The sequence below is a fragment of the Bombina bombina genome, chromosome 12, assembly GCF_027579735.1.
Source record: "Bombina bombina isolate aBomBom1 chromosome 12, aBomBom1.pri, whole genome shotgun sequence".
NCBI lineage: Eukaryota > Metazoa > Chordata > Amphibia > Anura > Bombinatoridae > Bombina > Bombina bombina.
Genome location: NC_069510.1, coordinates 158,514,372 through 158,529,033, shown reverse-complemented (window position 1 = coordinate 158,529,033; position 14,662 = coordinate 158,514,372). Strand labels below are relative to the sequence as shown.

At 36.3% G+C, this 14,662-nt stretch overlaps 1 protein-coding gene across 1 annotated transcript in view; it reads left to right on the top strand.

The window, feature by feature from the left end:
- The window catches only part of LOC128642716 (ceruloplasmin-like), a 15,234-nt gene extending 1,058 nt beyond the window's left edge, over nucleotides 1-14,176 (top strand). Inside the window, exons 2-9 of the mRNA XM_053695493.1 lie at nucleotides 1,082-1,286; nucleotides 1,391-1,521; nucleotides 6,188-6,316; nucleotides 7,431-7,540; nucleotides 11,219-11,429; nucleotides 13,463-13,602; nucleotides 13,867-13,950; nucleotides 14,081-14,176. Coding sequence (XP_053551468.1) covers nucleotides 1,082-1,286; nucleotides 1,391-1,521; nucleotides 6,188-6,316; nucleotides 7,431-7,540; nucleotides 11,219-11,429; nucleotides 13,463-13,602; nucleotides 13,867-13,950; nucleotides 14,081-14,176 — 1,106 coding nt within the window. The remainder of the gene's footprint in view (nucleotides 1-1,081; nucleotides 1,287-1,390; nucleotides 1,522-6,187; nucleotides 6,317-7,430; nucleotides 7,541-11,218; nucleotides 11,430-13,462; nucleotides 13,603-13,866; nucleotides 13,951-14,080) is intronic.
- Nucleotides 14,177-14,662: the final 486 nt, after the last annotated feature.

The following is a 14,662-nucleotide window of genomic DNA, read 5'->3' as shown; positions in this document are numbered from 1 at the left end:
TCTGCTTCAATAGGCACAGTACGTGTGCCGCCTCTCTTGTGAGTATTTCCTGCACGGGGGGGCTCCTGGTCCATTGTCCTGATGATACTGCTTTATGGTTGGCGCCTCTCTTGTCTTTCTTTTTGTCTACAGCCGGGTATTCGTTTGGATTACTTCCGAGAGTGCAGCCACAGTTCTACGAGCATCGAGTTCAGCTATCACACAGTATCCGATACCAGCTCCTTCAAAGCACCAGCGCACCTCTGGGGATTATTTGATCTTCCCTATTCTCAGTCACTGGCATCACTCCAGCACTGATTGGCTCCCCCCTCAAGAGGCTGCTAGGAAAGCAGCCTCATTTGGGAGCGTATGGGCCGCAATGAGCTTTTCAACGCAGCAGTGGGTGGTGCTGGATCAAACGCGGGTCATACACTATCATGCAAGCATGTTGCTCAATGGAGGGCAGCAGACCAGCTCACTGCCTACCTTTTATTGCACAATATGGAAGATACCAATTATGCCGGACCTGGGGGGAGTTGAAAAATGAAGTTATTTATTTTTTATTATTTTTTGCACCTCACCTACCTCCAATGACTGCACGTCCCAATACATATATGCACATATAAATACATATGTACACATATATAGACATATATATATATATATATATATATATATATATATATATATATAAATACATACATACATAAACATCTTTTGACATTTATATGTACTGTATGTATCTCAATGTTAAATCCCTTTGCATAACTGAGACCTCATATCTTTGAGCCTTTAATAACTTTTGAATAATTTTATTCAGATGCTTAGATACAAGGTATTCACAGAGGTAAAAAGTGTATTAAAATAACTGTGTTGGTTATGCAAAACTGGGGAATGGGTAATAAAGGGATTATCTATCTTTTTAAACAATAACAAAGTTGGAGTGAACTGTCTCTTTAACATTGATTTGGTATAAAAGAATCAGACATGAAATGCATTCTTTAAGCTAATTGAAAAGGGGCTAAATGTATATTAGATAAATGAAAAAAATAGTTATTACAAAACATTGCAGCAAATTTCATGACTATACATCTTTTTCTAGGATTGTTTGATATTAAGTGCATGACCACTGATCACTACACAGGAGGCATGAAACAGCATTACAGAGTTAAATCATGTGGTTGGCAGAGGCCTACGTTTGAGATCCCGTGCACAAAAACATATTACATTGCAGCAGAAGAAGTAGAATGGGATTATTCTCCAAATCGTACCTGGGAACATGAGATGTACATGATGGAAGATGTGAGGTAACTAATGAAATGATTTTACTTTACAGTGACTCTTTTTATCTGTATAATTACATGAACATGTCTCTAAATATATAACATGCATTTTTGTTTATTTCTTTAAGCCCTGGGGATGTATTTTTAAACAAAGGTGAAAAATTTATTGGCTCAAAATATAAAAAAGCAGTGTACCAAGAATATACAGACAAAACATTTACAAAACGGAAAGAAAAGAAAGAGCACATGGGAATTCTGGGTAAATATGTTTAACAGTTAAAATAGATTCTAAACAATACTGATTACAAAATACATTTTATTTTATACCATAGCATTCAAAATCAATTGTTTAGTTATATTTGCTTTCATATGATCATGCCTGGAAGTAGGTTAGGTACAGGAATGAGTTGATATCTAGAAATTACAAATAAAGTTCATTTTATTCTAAATGTAGGTTTCAAGGGGAAGGTAGACCATTTGTATCACTCACACCGATTAAAAACAAATAAATATCACAGTGTTGACACAAAAGTTATAAGGGCTCAAAGATATGAGATCTCGGATGTTAGAGAAAAAAAAGCTGCCAAAGGGCTTTAACATAGAGATACATACATATACATGTCTAAATATGTATTTGTATGTATATACTGTGTATATATATATATATATATATATATATATATTATATATATATATATATATATTATATATATATATATATATATATATATATATCTTAGCTGAGAGCTTGTGAGTGCTGGGTTTTCTCTGGGTTTTGTATTAATTTGTTTTGTAATTTTCCCTATGGTTCTTGCACCCAGACCTGACTGGGGTTAACTGCCTGTGACTCTGGGAGCAGCACAGCTTCCTGTGAGTGCCAGTGGCACCCAGGGCTGAGCATGTTGCAGGGTCATGGGATGTGTACCCGGTCCAGTATGAGAGTGTAGTTCCCTTCCGTGTTTTGTATATGTCTAGGGTGATTACATATTCCTGTGCACCCTTCCCTTGTTCCCAGTTTGTTTGGATTTGAAAGCTTGCATTTTGTGGCTGTTTTAGGGTCCCAGGTATTGGAAAGGACCTTGATGAGGTACCTGGGCTTGGCACATTTGGCCAGATACGGTAACTAACCTTTCCATTTTTGCTTTTAAATCTTAGCTGAGAGCTTGTAAGTGAGTGCTGGGTTTTCTCTGTGTGTTGTATTAATTTGTTTTGTAATTTTCCCTATGGTTCTTGCACCCAGACCTGACTGGGGTTAGCTGCCTGTGACTCTGGGAGCAGCACAGCTTCCTGTGAGTGCCAGTGGCACCCAGGGCTGAGCATGTTGCAGGGTCATGGGATGTGTACCCGGTCCAGTATGAGAGTGCAGTTCCCTTCCGTGTTTTGTATATGTCTAGGGTGATTACATATTCCTGTGTACCCTTCTCTTGTTCCCAGTTTGTATGGATTTGAAAGCTTGCATTGTGTGGCTGTTTTAGGGTCCCAGGTATTGGAAAGGACCTTGACGAGGTACCTGGGCTTGTCCCATTTGGCCAGATGCGGTAACTAACCTTTCCATGTTTGCTTTTAAATCTTAGCTGAGAGCTTGTAAGCGAGTGCTGGGTTTTCTCTGTGTGTTGTATTAATTTGTTTTGTAATTTTCCCTATGGTTCTTGCACCCAGACCTGACTGGGGTTAACTGCCTGTGACTCTGGGAGCAGCACAGCTTCCTGTGAGTGCCAGTGGCACCCAGGGCTGAGCATGTTGCAGGGTCATGGGATGTGTACCTGGTCCAGTATGAGAGTGCAGTTCCCTTCCGTGTTTTGTATATGTCTAGGGTGATTACATATTCCTGTGCACCCTTCCCTTGTTCCCAGTTTGTTTGGATTTGAAAGCTTGCATTGTGTGGCTGTTTTAGGGTCCCAGGTATTGGAAAGGACCTTGACGAGGTACCTGGGCTTGTCCCATTTGGCCAGATGCGGTAACTAACCTTTCCATTTTTGCTTTTAAATCTTAGCTGAGAGCTTGTAAGTGAGTGCTGGGTTTTCTCTGTGTGTTGTATTAATTTGTTTTGTAATTTTCCCTATGGTTCTTGTACCCAGACCTGACTGGGGTTAACTGCCTGTGACTCTGGGAGCAGCACAGCTTCCTGTGAGTGCCAGTGGCACCCAGGGCTGAGCATGTTGCAGGGTCATGGGATGTGTACCCGGTCCAGTATGAGAGTGTAGTTCCCTTCCGTGTTTTGTATATGTCTTGGGTGATTACATATTCCTGTGCACCCTTCCCTTGTTCACAGTTTGCTTGGATTTGAAAGCTTGCATTGTGTGGCTGTTTTAGGGTCCCAGGTATTGGAAAGGACCTTGATGAGGTACCTGGGCTTGTCCCATTTAGCCAGATGCGGTAACTAACCTTTCCATTTTTGCTTTTAAATCTTAGCTGAGAGCTTGTAAGTGAGTGCTGGGTTTTCTCTGTGTTGTATTAATTTGTTTTGTAATTTTCCCTATGGTTCTTGCACCCAGACCTGACTGGGGTTAACTGCCTGTGACTCTGGGAGCAGCACAGCTTCCTGTGAGTGCCAGTGGCACCCAGGGCTGAGCATGTTGCAGGGTCATGGGATGTGTACCCGGTCCAGTATGAGAGTGCAGTTCCCTTCCGTGTTTTGTATATGTCTAGGGTGATTACATATTCCTGTGTACCCTTCTCTTGTTCCCAGTTTGTATGGATTTGAAAGCTTGCATTGTGTGGCTGTTTTAGGGTCCCAGGTATTGGAAAGGACCTTGACGAGGTACCTGGGCTTGTCCCATTTGGCCAGATGCGGTAACTAACCTTTCCATTTTTGCTTTTAAATCTTAGCTGAGAGCTTGTAAGTGAGTGCTGGGTTTTCTCTGTGTGTTGTATTAATTTGTTTTGTAATTTTCCCTATGGTTCTTGCACCCAGACCTGACTGGGGTTAACTGCCTGTGACTCTGGGAGCAGCACAGCTTCCTGTGAGTGCCAGTGGCACCCAGGCCTGAGCATGTTGCAGGGTCATGGGATGTGTACCTGGTCCAGTATGAGAGTGCAGTTCCCTTCCGTGTTTTGTATATGTCTAGGGTGATTACATATTCCTGTGCACCCTTCCCTTGTTCCCAGTTTCTTTGGATTTGAAAGCTTGCATTGTGTGGCTGTTTTAGGGTCCCAGGTATTGGAAAGGACCTTGACGAGGTACCTGGGCTTGTCCCATTTGGCCAGATGCGGTAACTAACCTTTCCATTTTTGCTTTTAAATCTTAGCTGAGAGCTTGTAAGTGAGTGCTGGGTTTTCTCTGTGTGTTGTATTAATTTGTTTTGTAATTTTCCCTATGGTTCTTGCACCCAGACCTGACTGGGATTAACTGCCTGTGACTCTGGGAGCAGCACAGCTTCCTGTGAGTGCCAGTGACACCCAGGGCTGAGCATGTTGCAGGGTCATGGGATGTGTACCCGGTCCAGTATGAGAGTGCAGTTCCCTTCCGTGTTTTGTATATGTCTAGGGTGATTACATATTCCTGTGCACCCTTCCCTTGTTCCCAGTTTGTATGGATTTGAAAGCTGCATTGTGTGGCTGTTTTAGGGTCCCAGGTATTGGAAAGGACCTTGATGAGGTACCTGGGCTTGTCCCATTTGGCCGGATGCGGTAACTAACCTTTCCATTTTTGCTTTTAAATCTTAGCTGAGAGCTTGTAAGTGAGTGCTGGGTTTTCTCTGCGTGTTATATATATATATATATATATATATATATATATATATATTATATATATATATATATATATATATATATATCATAGAATATATATGTCTATATACTATATATTGTATAGCTATATATACTGTATATACATTTGTATCTAGATTTATATATAAAGAATACAGATATATATATGTATATGTATCTAAAGTTATATATATATAGTATAAAAATCTGTATCTAGATTTATATATATAGTATATAGATATATATCTATGTATCTAGATTTATATATAAAGTATAAAAATATATATTTATGTGTCTAGATTTATATATAGCTAATAGCTAAGAAGACAGTGCAGGGAGAGGAGGAGGCGTCGTAAAAATCATGAGGGGGGCTTAGGTAACAGGCAGACAGTGTCCAGTGTAGAACAGACAGGGGAAATATATAGCTATACATAGAGCATATACTGACATAAAGTTATATATCAACATTGAATCAATATCTATAAAGATGTGAAATTGTAAGCCTATGTCCACACTTTTGTCTTTTTTTAACTTTTGTATTCCCCCTGTATATACAATTTCACATCTTTATAGATATTGATTCAATGTTGATATATAACTTTATGTCAGTATATGCTCTATGTATAGCTATATATTTCCCCTGTCTGTTCTCCTACACTGGACACTGTCTGCCTGTTACCTAAGCCCCCCTCATGATTTTTACGACACCTCCTCCTCTCCCTGCACTGTCTTCTTAGCTATTCTGTGTTTTAAGATACAATCTGTAAATTCCATTGAATTGGTCAGTATTGCTTCAGACTTGATAAAGGAAGGAACTCTTCCGAAAGCTTGTCAACTTATAAATGTATAGTTAGTCCAATAAAATAAGTATCATTGCTCAATGCAATACTCTTGTTATTTTGATATCTAAATCTCTGGACTAACACGTCTACTCCAATCAACGTATATATATTATATATATATATATATAATTTATATATATATATATATATATATTATATATATATATATATTATATATATATATATATATATATATATATATATATATACTGTATATATATATATATATAGATAGATATCTATGTATCTAGATTTATATACAGTATATATAGTATATAGCTATATATGTAGATATATAGATGTACTGTTTGTATAGATCTATACCTATATATTTTGGGGAAAAATATTAAAATGTCTAATAACTTTCCTTGACAGGTCCACTTATAATGGCAAATGTTGGAGATAAAATAAAAATAATTTTTAATAACAAGGCAAGCAGACCTTATTCAATCTATGCACATGGAGTAAAAACTGATTCTGTCTCAGTAATGCCAACTAAACCAGGTAATAATACATTTTAAACACAGCAAATAAATGCAAAAAGTATCTCTGACAATATCTCACAGCAAATTATAAATCTTACAAACAAATAGTTAAAACAAGATACAAGCAGGGGCAGTTTGAAGGAGCACTGACATCTCAAAATCACCTATTGAATAAATGGTATGTGGGATTACGCTAGATAGATTACGTTGAATTTTGGCTTCAAATTAAATCCAAATAACTTTGGAATGTCCATCTGCCTTAAAAATAGTAAGGTAAGTTTCTATTTCTAACTGAGGATTCTGATTATTCTAAAGGACCATTAAAAGAGTTTTTGAGGATTTTCTATTGACTTTATACAAGCACTGCTTTACCTTGTTTGTACATATATCCTTACATATTACCACAGAGAAATATTAAGGTGCCACTTATATATTTTTAAAAAAAATGTTGTACCTTTGGTGTAAATATATAATTAACATAATGCACCACATCAGTGCTACTGTTTTTTTTCAATCATTTCTTAAAGGAATAGTCTAGTCAAAATTAAACTTTCATGATTCAGATGCAATTTTAAGTAACTTTCTAATTTACTCCTATTATCAATTGTCTTCATTCTCTTTGTATCTTTATTTGAAGCTAGAATGTAAGCTTAGGAGACACTCATATTTTGGTTAAACACCTGGGTAGCGTTGGCTGATTGGCGTATAAATGTAGCTACCAATCAGCAAGCTCTACCCAGGGTGCTGAAACAAAAATGGGCCGGCTCCTAAGTTTACATTCAAATAAAGATACTAAGAGAATGAAGAATATTTGATAATAGTAGTACATTTGAAAGTTGCTTAAAATTGCATGCTCTATCTGAATTAAAGTTTAATTTTGACTAGGCTATATACCTTTAAGACATCTTAACACAAGAGTGTAATTATACCCATATGAAAGTAATTTTTGCATCACTAGTAGCTAGTAGTAGGTGTTACAACATATTCCTACAAGAAACTAAAACTGTTCAACACTATACCATTGATAAATCTTATAATAACAGTAGTAATCATATCCCTTACAATTAATTTGATATTTAAGTACTAAGACTGAGGATGAAAATAGAGAGTAATTTCTGAATGTATTATTGTAGGAGACACACAAGCCTATATTTGGAAGGTGCCTGAAAGGTCTGGGCCAGCGATGAATGGAGATCCAGACTGCTTAACCTGGGCATACTACTCAAAAGTGGATCAAGTGAAGGTGAGCTTTTAATTTCACATTAATTAAGAAATCCATTCACTAAACTCCAGTTATAGACATGTTAGACATTCTTACACAGCTGCTAAATGCCCCCAAAAACTAAAAAAAAAAAAAAAGTGTGGTTCATGATTTACCATTTATAAAACTGTACAAATAAACCCCCATGAGTTTACTACAAATGCTATGCAATAGTTTGCTTCTTTGTTTGCTTTTTTTGCAATGTAATGCAATAGAAGATGTTATGGTCAAGTGGTCTGCAGCTAAAGATAATCAGCTGGTATAAGCGCTCCTGGGTTTTATGTATATTTTCCGTCTGAGGCACATACAATGAAATAATATTTCACAAGACACATTTAAAAGAAACTAAAAGGAACATTATAGTTATATATTTTAGAATACAATATTAATTATGACTATCTCCGCAGTAACATCCAACGTGTTATATATTTTATATAAGGTTGCAGATATAATTAAAACTATCTCAGCGGTAACCTCCAATATATTTGTATTATTTTTTTTTTTAGTAGTAGTTTTTTTTTTTAGTAGTTCTAATCAACACGGCGAATTATATTTGTGGAGTAAAGAGGATTCAGTTTGGAAAAATATATACAGATTTATTAAACATTAAACAAGCTACTAACAAATGATATACCATTTAATTATACACAAAACAAACTCTCTGATACAATATGAAATAAAATATGCTACTACACTTTGCTTTGATCCTATGGGTATATATCTAACAGTGAAGTCTATGACAAGGTAAAATTAAATCAACATGAACCAATTATGCAATATTTGTTACTAACAACAGTTATTTAATACAATCTTAGCCAATATTATCATTAAAATTAGGTTTTGGTAACTTAATAATACAATGCAATCAGTCCAGTATATTTATATACAATACAAAAATGTACAAGTCACACACACACACACACACACACGCACACACACACACACATATATATATATATATATATATATATATATATATATATATATATATATATATATATATATATATATATATATATATATATATATATATATATACATAGATACACAGGCATATATAAATTCATATCATACTGGTTATTTTATATACTTAATTCCATATTTAACTTATCTATATTTATAGTTATCAGATTTTTGAAGTAGTTACACACGTAATGCAATACTGGTAATTTTTACATGTCCTTCCCAAGCAAATGTGGTGCCTTGTGTTAAGGAGTGTCTGAGTAAGCCAGCAGGTATTCCATTAACATATGAGTGAGGGTCCATTTGTTTTTAATTCCATCCACCAAAGTTCCTAGACAATGGGACTCCACCTGTGTTTCTCTTTTGTGTTCACAAACAGCAGGGGTTCTTCCTGGCCAAGTGGTGTGGCCTGATTACATTTTTAGTTTTCATTAAATGGTGTCTATAAGATAAGGTCTCAAAAACAAATGGTGTAGCAAAGGTTTTAACAATGGTGGGGCTGAGGAGGAAGTCTTTTGAAAACAGGTTTTACACATCTTGCAGGACAGCCTGAAATTTTAATATGGAATACCCTATTTTTTCTGTATCTGTAACTCAACATAGTATTTGTTATTAATTTGTTGCATTTAAAATGGGGTCTATCTTGAATAACCCATTTCATATGATTTGCCAGCTGTCCTCTACAAAAAATACTAGATGACCAGCCGGTGGTCTGGGGAAAGTTCTAGGTAGTATTTTCAGCAGACCCCCTTGGCTCTGCTACTTCTGTCAGACATCTCCATTTTAGACTTCAGACCTCATTGCCTGTAGTCTCTGTTATACGCCCATATGAAACCTCAGATCAGATCTGCTACCCTGGTTCCCCAGTCATTTGTATTCCAGCATCAGACCTCAGATCAGATCCATAGGTCAAAAGTCACTGTTGGTTATATGCTCCCATCAGACCATAAATCAGACTGATCTTCATGAATCCCCTTCCAACTACAGTATATGACCATATGCCCTTGGATTAGACTCAATTAAAAAAATATTTCCTAGACAGCCAGTTTAAATACTAAACACCCGGCAACCCTATTCACCATAGAGGGGGGAAAGTTGTCTATATCAGCTAATGAACAATTTATCCAGTTTGTCTAAATACTTGTTTAAAACATGATTAATCATTGTTCTTTCATATATACAACAGAAATGTTTTGAATTTATTATCCCTTGAATCAGTGGTGGAAAATTTAGTCACAGTGTCTCTAATTCTCTATAATACAAAACCTTTTTTTCTAAATTTTTGTATCATGTTCTTAAGAACTAGTGAGAACAGGCTGAATCCCACCTCTGACTTTAATTATATTATATTGTACTGTACAAATTTGTTGATGGAGAATGCATTGAGTATAATCAAGTGCAATATCTATACCTGTATACCTGTTCGTTCTGAAAAATCGAAATTAAAACAAAGCAAAGAGTATACATTAAGACAAACATATTTCTTAAAGCCGCTTACCAAAGAGTCCAGAAAAAGGAGGAAAGCCCAACCCTGTAACCTTGTAGCTTCCAAAACACAAATACCTCCAATCCGGACTTCTCAGAAAGCTCTTTATTAAACAATCTTTAAAAATACATTTGCACCGACACAGCTGACACACAGTAGCCATCCAACGTGCATGGTTACATCATTCATTTTAAAAAGAATCACCTGGGGTATTGGAAAAATCCAGATCTATGTAAAAAAGTAAAAAATACAACACATGGGGTTTTGCGAAGAATGGGAATTTGTAAGCTAAAAAATCTATTATATCTAGAGTGAGACCCCTAATAAAGTTTATATTATAGTAGACAATTCCCTCCTTCATTTTCAATATCACTTACTAAAATCTTAACAAACTATACATTTTTTTCCAGTTTTTGCCGCAGCTATATCACGTCATGAAATCTAAATATGGCATATTCTGAATCTGATGGGCCTGCTGGAAAAAAATATATATATAATTTGTATGGGTCACTCACTGAAATTTGATTTACAATAGTGTTAAAATGTAAGTAGTAAATAAAGCTCAAAATTGGCTCAGCACTGGGGTGTAAAAATGGCTTAGCAGTGAACAGATATAGGGGCCGATGTATCATGGCCCAAATGATGCCTGTTGCACCTGTTTTCACGCAAACCTTCAGACTCGCCAGAATCAGGAGTTAAGAAGCAGCGGTCTTAAGACCACTGCTCCTTAACTCATACGCCACCTCTGAGGCGGCAGACAGCAGTCCACCCGATCATGTACGATCGGGTTTACTGACATCCCTTGCTAGCGGCTGGTTGCGAATATGCAGGGGAACTGCTTGTGCAATGTTAAATGCCGACAGCGTATGTCTGGCTTATATGATCCACTACAGCGGATCATGTCCACCAGACATTGATAAATCGTCCCCTAAGAGTGATTTTATACAGTTTTGTGTGAAAAAAACAGCACTCAGAAAGTGGGAGGGAACAAACAATATTACACTTATGACTCCAGTGTGTTTGCACCACCAGTAGTTCCACCTCTGCATTAAGCCTTCACTGGTGTTTGAAGACTTTACTAAGTCGAAGAACAGCAACCTATAGAAATATTATTAAATTTACCAAATAATCCAGCTCTATCTGATTTATTAGACATCAATGTGTAAAATTATACTACCAATTTTAGCCATTGATATTTTATTTATTTCCAGGATACTTACAGTGGATTAATTGGTCCTCTTGTGATCTGTAAAAGATTATTGTTTGGACTTCAAGAACCCAAAACACGGTTCTCTCTCCTTTTTATGGTTTTTGATGAAAATAAATCCTGGTATCTGGACGACAATATCCAAACATATTCTTTGCACCCAGAAGATGTAAACAAAGAGGATGAAGAATTTCTTGAGAGCAATAAAATGCATGGTATATTTTTTATATGAATAGTCATGTACAAATATGCAATATGACCTAGGAACAATAAACAATTTATATAGGCACTGCATGGGAATATATGCAGTGCACATGACGTGCCTTTAAAGAGCCATTATAGTCATTTCAAAGCACAGGTTTATTCAAACGTTCACAACAGGCATACATATTTAACAATATACATCTATTAACTTTAATTTACTGTTATATTTCTTTTACAAATATTTATTGCTTCCACTGCCCATTAAAACCATCTATTCCACATCCAATTACTTACTGGTGTTGGACAACAGGCATGTACTGTAGAACAGAGCCTACACAGTTCAGCGTTGCCATCTCCTAAGAAGTGCAGGCTGTAGCTTTATAGCAACCTGTCATTCTAAATATTTTCCTACTGTGTTACGTTTGCCTACCTACGGCCACGCCTACAAAAAACTTGCAAAGGCAGTTGTGCACGCATGCGCTCACTGCCTACAATAAACTTGTAAATATACTACAGAGCACGCATGCAATCATTGCCGCAGTCAGCAAACATTACAGAACTGGTACGTCCATAAATTTGGCACTAGCTGGGGCAATTTAAATAACAGTGGAAAAAAAGGCCCATGGTGCAAAATATGTTCTTGGTATATTACACTATATAGCAGTTACAGTTGTTATCTAAAAGGAGACATGACCATAATTGCAACTACAGCAATTTCTCCATCAAGTGCCTATGTGCAAAACCAAGTAACATTTAAAACATTTGGGGTACTTGGTAATAAGTATAAAAGCGTTCTCTGGAGTTTATTAAGTTTAGCAGTTGAATTTGATAAGTGACAAATGGCCCTGTAAATGTGTCATTAAATATCAACAATTTGGATTGAGATCAGAAAAAGAGGGCACATTAAGCATATGCCAATTTTCCACCAAAACTATAATAAAAAATGTACTGCTGATAAACAATGATAATGAATGATTGTGAATCCGGTTTACATGGAAAATGGCTAATCACAGCCGTTAACATGCTAATAATTATCAACCATTAGAAATTGATCAACCCCATTGTTTCTAAACCTGAGTCATTATCATGTCAAACAGATATCTCTGGACACATTTAACAGGCAAACTACAGTTGGCTATTCAAATAAGAAAAAAGGAAAACAAAAGAAAAACAAAAATATCCTCAATTTTGTATAGATTTCTTATTGTGTATGAATATCATCAGTGATAATCTCCCTGAGGACCTTGAATTGGAGTAATGCTCAAGTAATTAGGTCTCACTTTGGGAGCAGTGCTTTAAGCATTAATCCAATAATTACAACAACTTGACTCAGTTCACAAGAGGTGTGAGCTGAATTCAAAAGATATGCTTCTATGCACTGTATGTGGAAAACATCTTATGAGTTCATACTATCAACACAGTACCTTGATTTATATTAAAATGTAACTTTTATTAAGTAATACTAAAATGTCAGCAAAATTATAATGATATCTGCTGCCTGTGCTTGAGCTTAAAAACACATCTCCAGAATGTAGGTATAATGACTTAAATAAATAGGTGGCATAAAGGATAAGACCCTGGGTAGAGTGGAAACTTCAACACTATTATGGAAAAATTATTGTGATAGCCTTATTCTGGCTTGTCTAAGCAGGATCTTATGTTAAAGTAATCTGAATTACTCAGTAAAGTGAGTCTGGACCTAATATTCTATTATCTGTCTACGCCGGGTAATAACTTGCTATCTACTAACGGTTTCGCTCATTTAAAGGAGTCTTAGCATTTATCCAAAATTGTGTTGTCTAGTACCATCTGCCTAATGAAGGCTCTGATTAGCTATACTTATATTAATGATATATATATCTTCAGAGATGCTAGAAATTGTGTTATCTAGTACCTTCTGCCTAATAAAGGCTTTATTAGGCAAGTTGTTGTAATTACAGTTGGCTATTGCCCAGCATAGTGCTAAAACTGGTTAGATCTGTAGGTATCAATATTTTGTTCACAGCTAAAGGATGTTTTGACTCAATTACATTTTTTATTATAGGTATTAATGGAAAAATGTATGGAAACTTACTCGGTCTCACTATGCAAGTTGGAGAAAAAGTGAGATGGCACCTCATTGGAATGGGCAATGAAGTAGATATACATACAGTGCACTTTCATGCACATAGTTTTCAATATCAGGTAAAACTGTGACGTGTGTGAAATATGTTACTTACTGTATATACTAAATTATATCAAAATCATTCTGTAAATGGAAATCTTTATTTACATTATAAGCACTTTCTGTTTAGCATATGACTAATGCTGCCTATATACAGTATATTTATGAACACTTGACCATCACACCTCTATGAGGTTGAGGGGAATCCCATCCAAAAGCCATGGGTATTAATATAGAGTTGTCTCCTCCCTTATGGATAAAACAGATGCTATTCTTCTGTGAAGGCTTTCCGCAAGAATGTGGGCAGTGTCTGTGGGAATTTTGCCCATTTAGCCAAAAGAGGTCAGGCACTGATGTTGGACAAGAAAGTATGACTTGCAGTCTGTGTTCCAATTCATCGCGAAGGAGTTCAAAGAGGTTGAGGTTATGGCTCTGTGCACACCATGCAAGTTTCTCCACACTAAACTCATGTGTTCATGGACCTCACATTGTGCACAGGAGCAAACTCAAGCTGAAACAGGAAAAGGCCTTCCTCAAACTGTTGCCACAAAAATAGAAGCACCCAATTGTCTGAAATATCTTTTTCTTCTGTAGCCTTCACTGGAACTAAGGGACATAGCCCACACCCTGGAAAACAGCCTCAGACTTTTATCTCTCCTCCATCAAACTTTACAGCACTATGTATTCCAGTAAGTATTCTCCTAGCATCTGCCACACCCAGATTTTTCAATCAGATTGCCAGATAATGAGGATTTATCACTCGAGTGAACACATTTCCACTGTTCCAGAGACCAGCTCTTTACACCACTCTGACCGATTCTTGTTTCATGATGTGTGGTCCTTATACCTATGTGCTACAAAGCTGAAGGTTGTTAGTGCTTTTAGAACAACAGGGAGCACTACTATTTGTTCAGCCCTGGTGAAAAGAGAAGAGCTTAGCGCAAGTAGCATTGGAGTTGAGGATGAATCTGCACTAAGATTGTTCCTGTTCCCTGCTTTGGACAACACTTTTTATAATATTGATACAGAAAATTAGCCCGTGGCAAGTTTTGTATCAAGGGTTCACTTAGGAGGCATTAA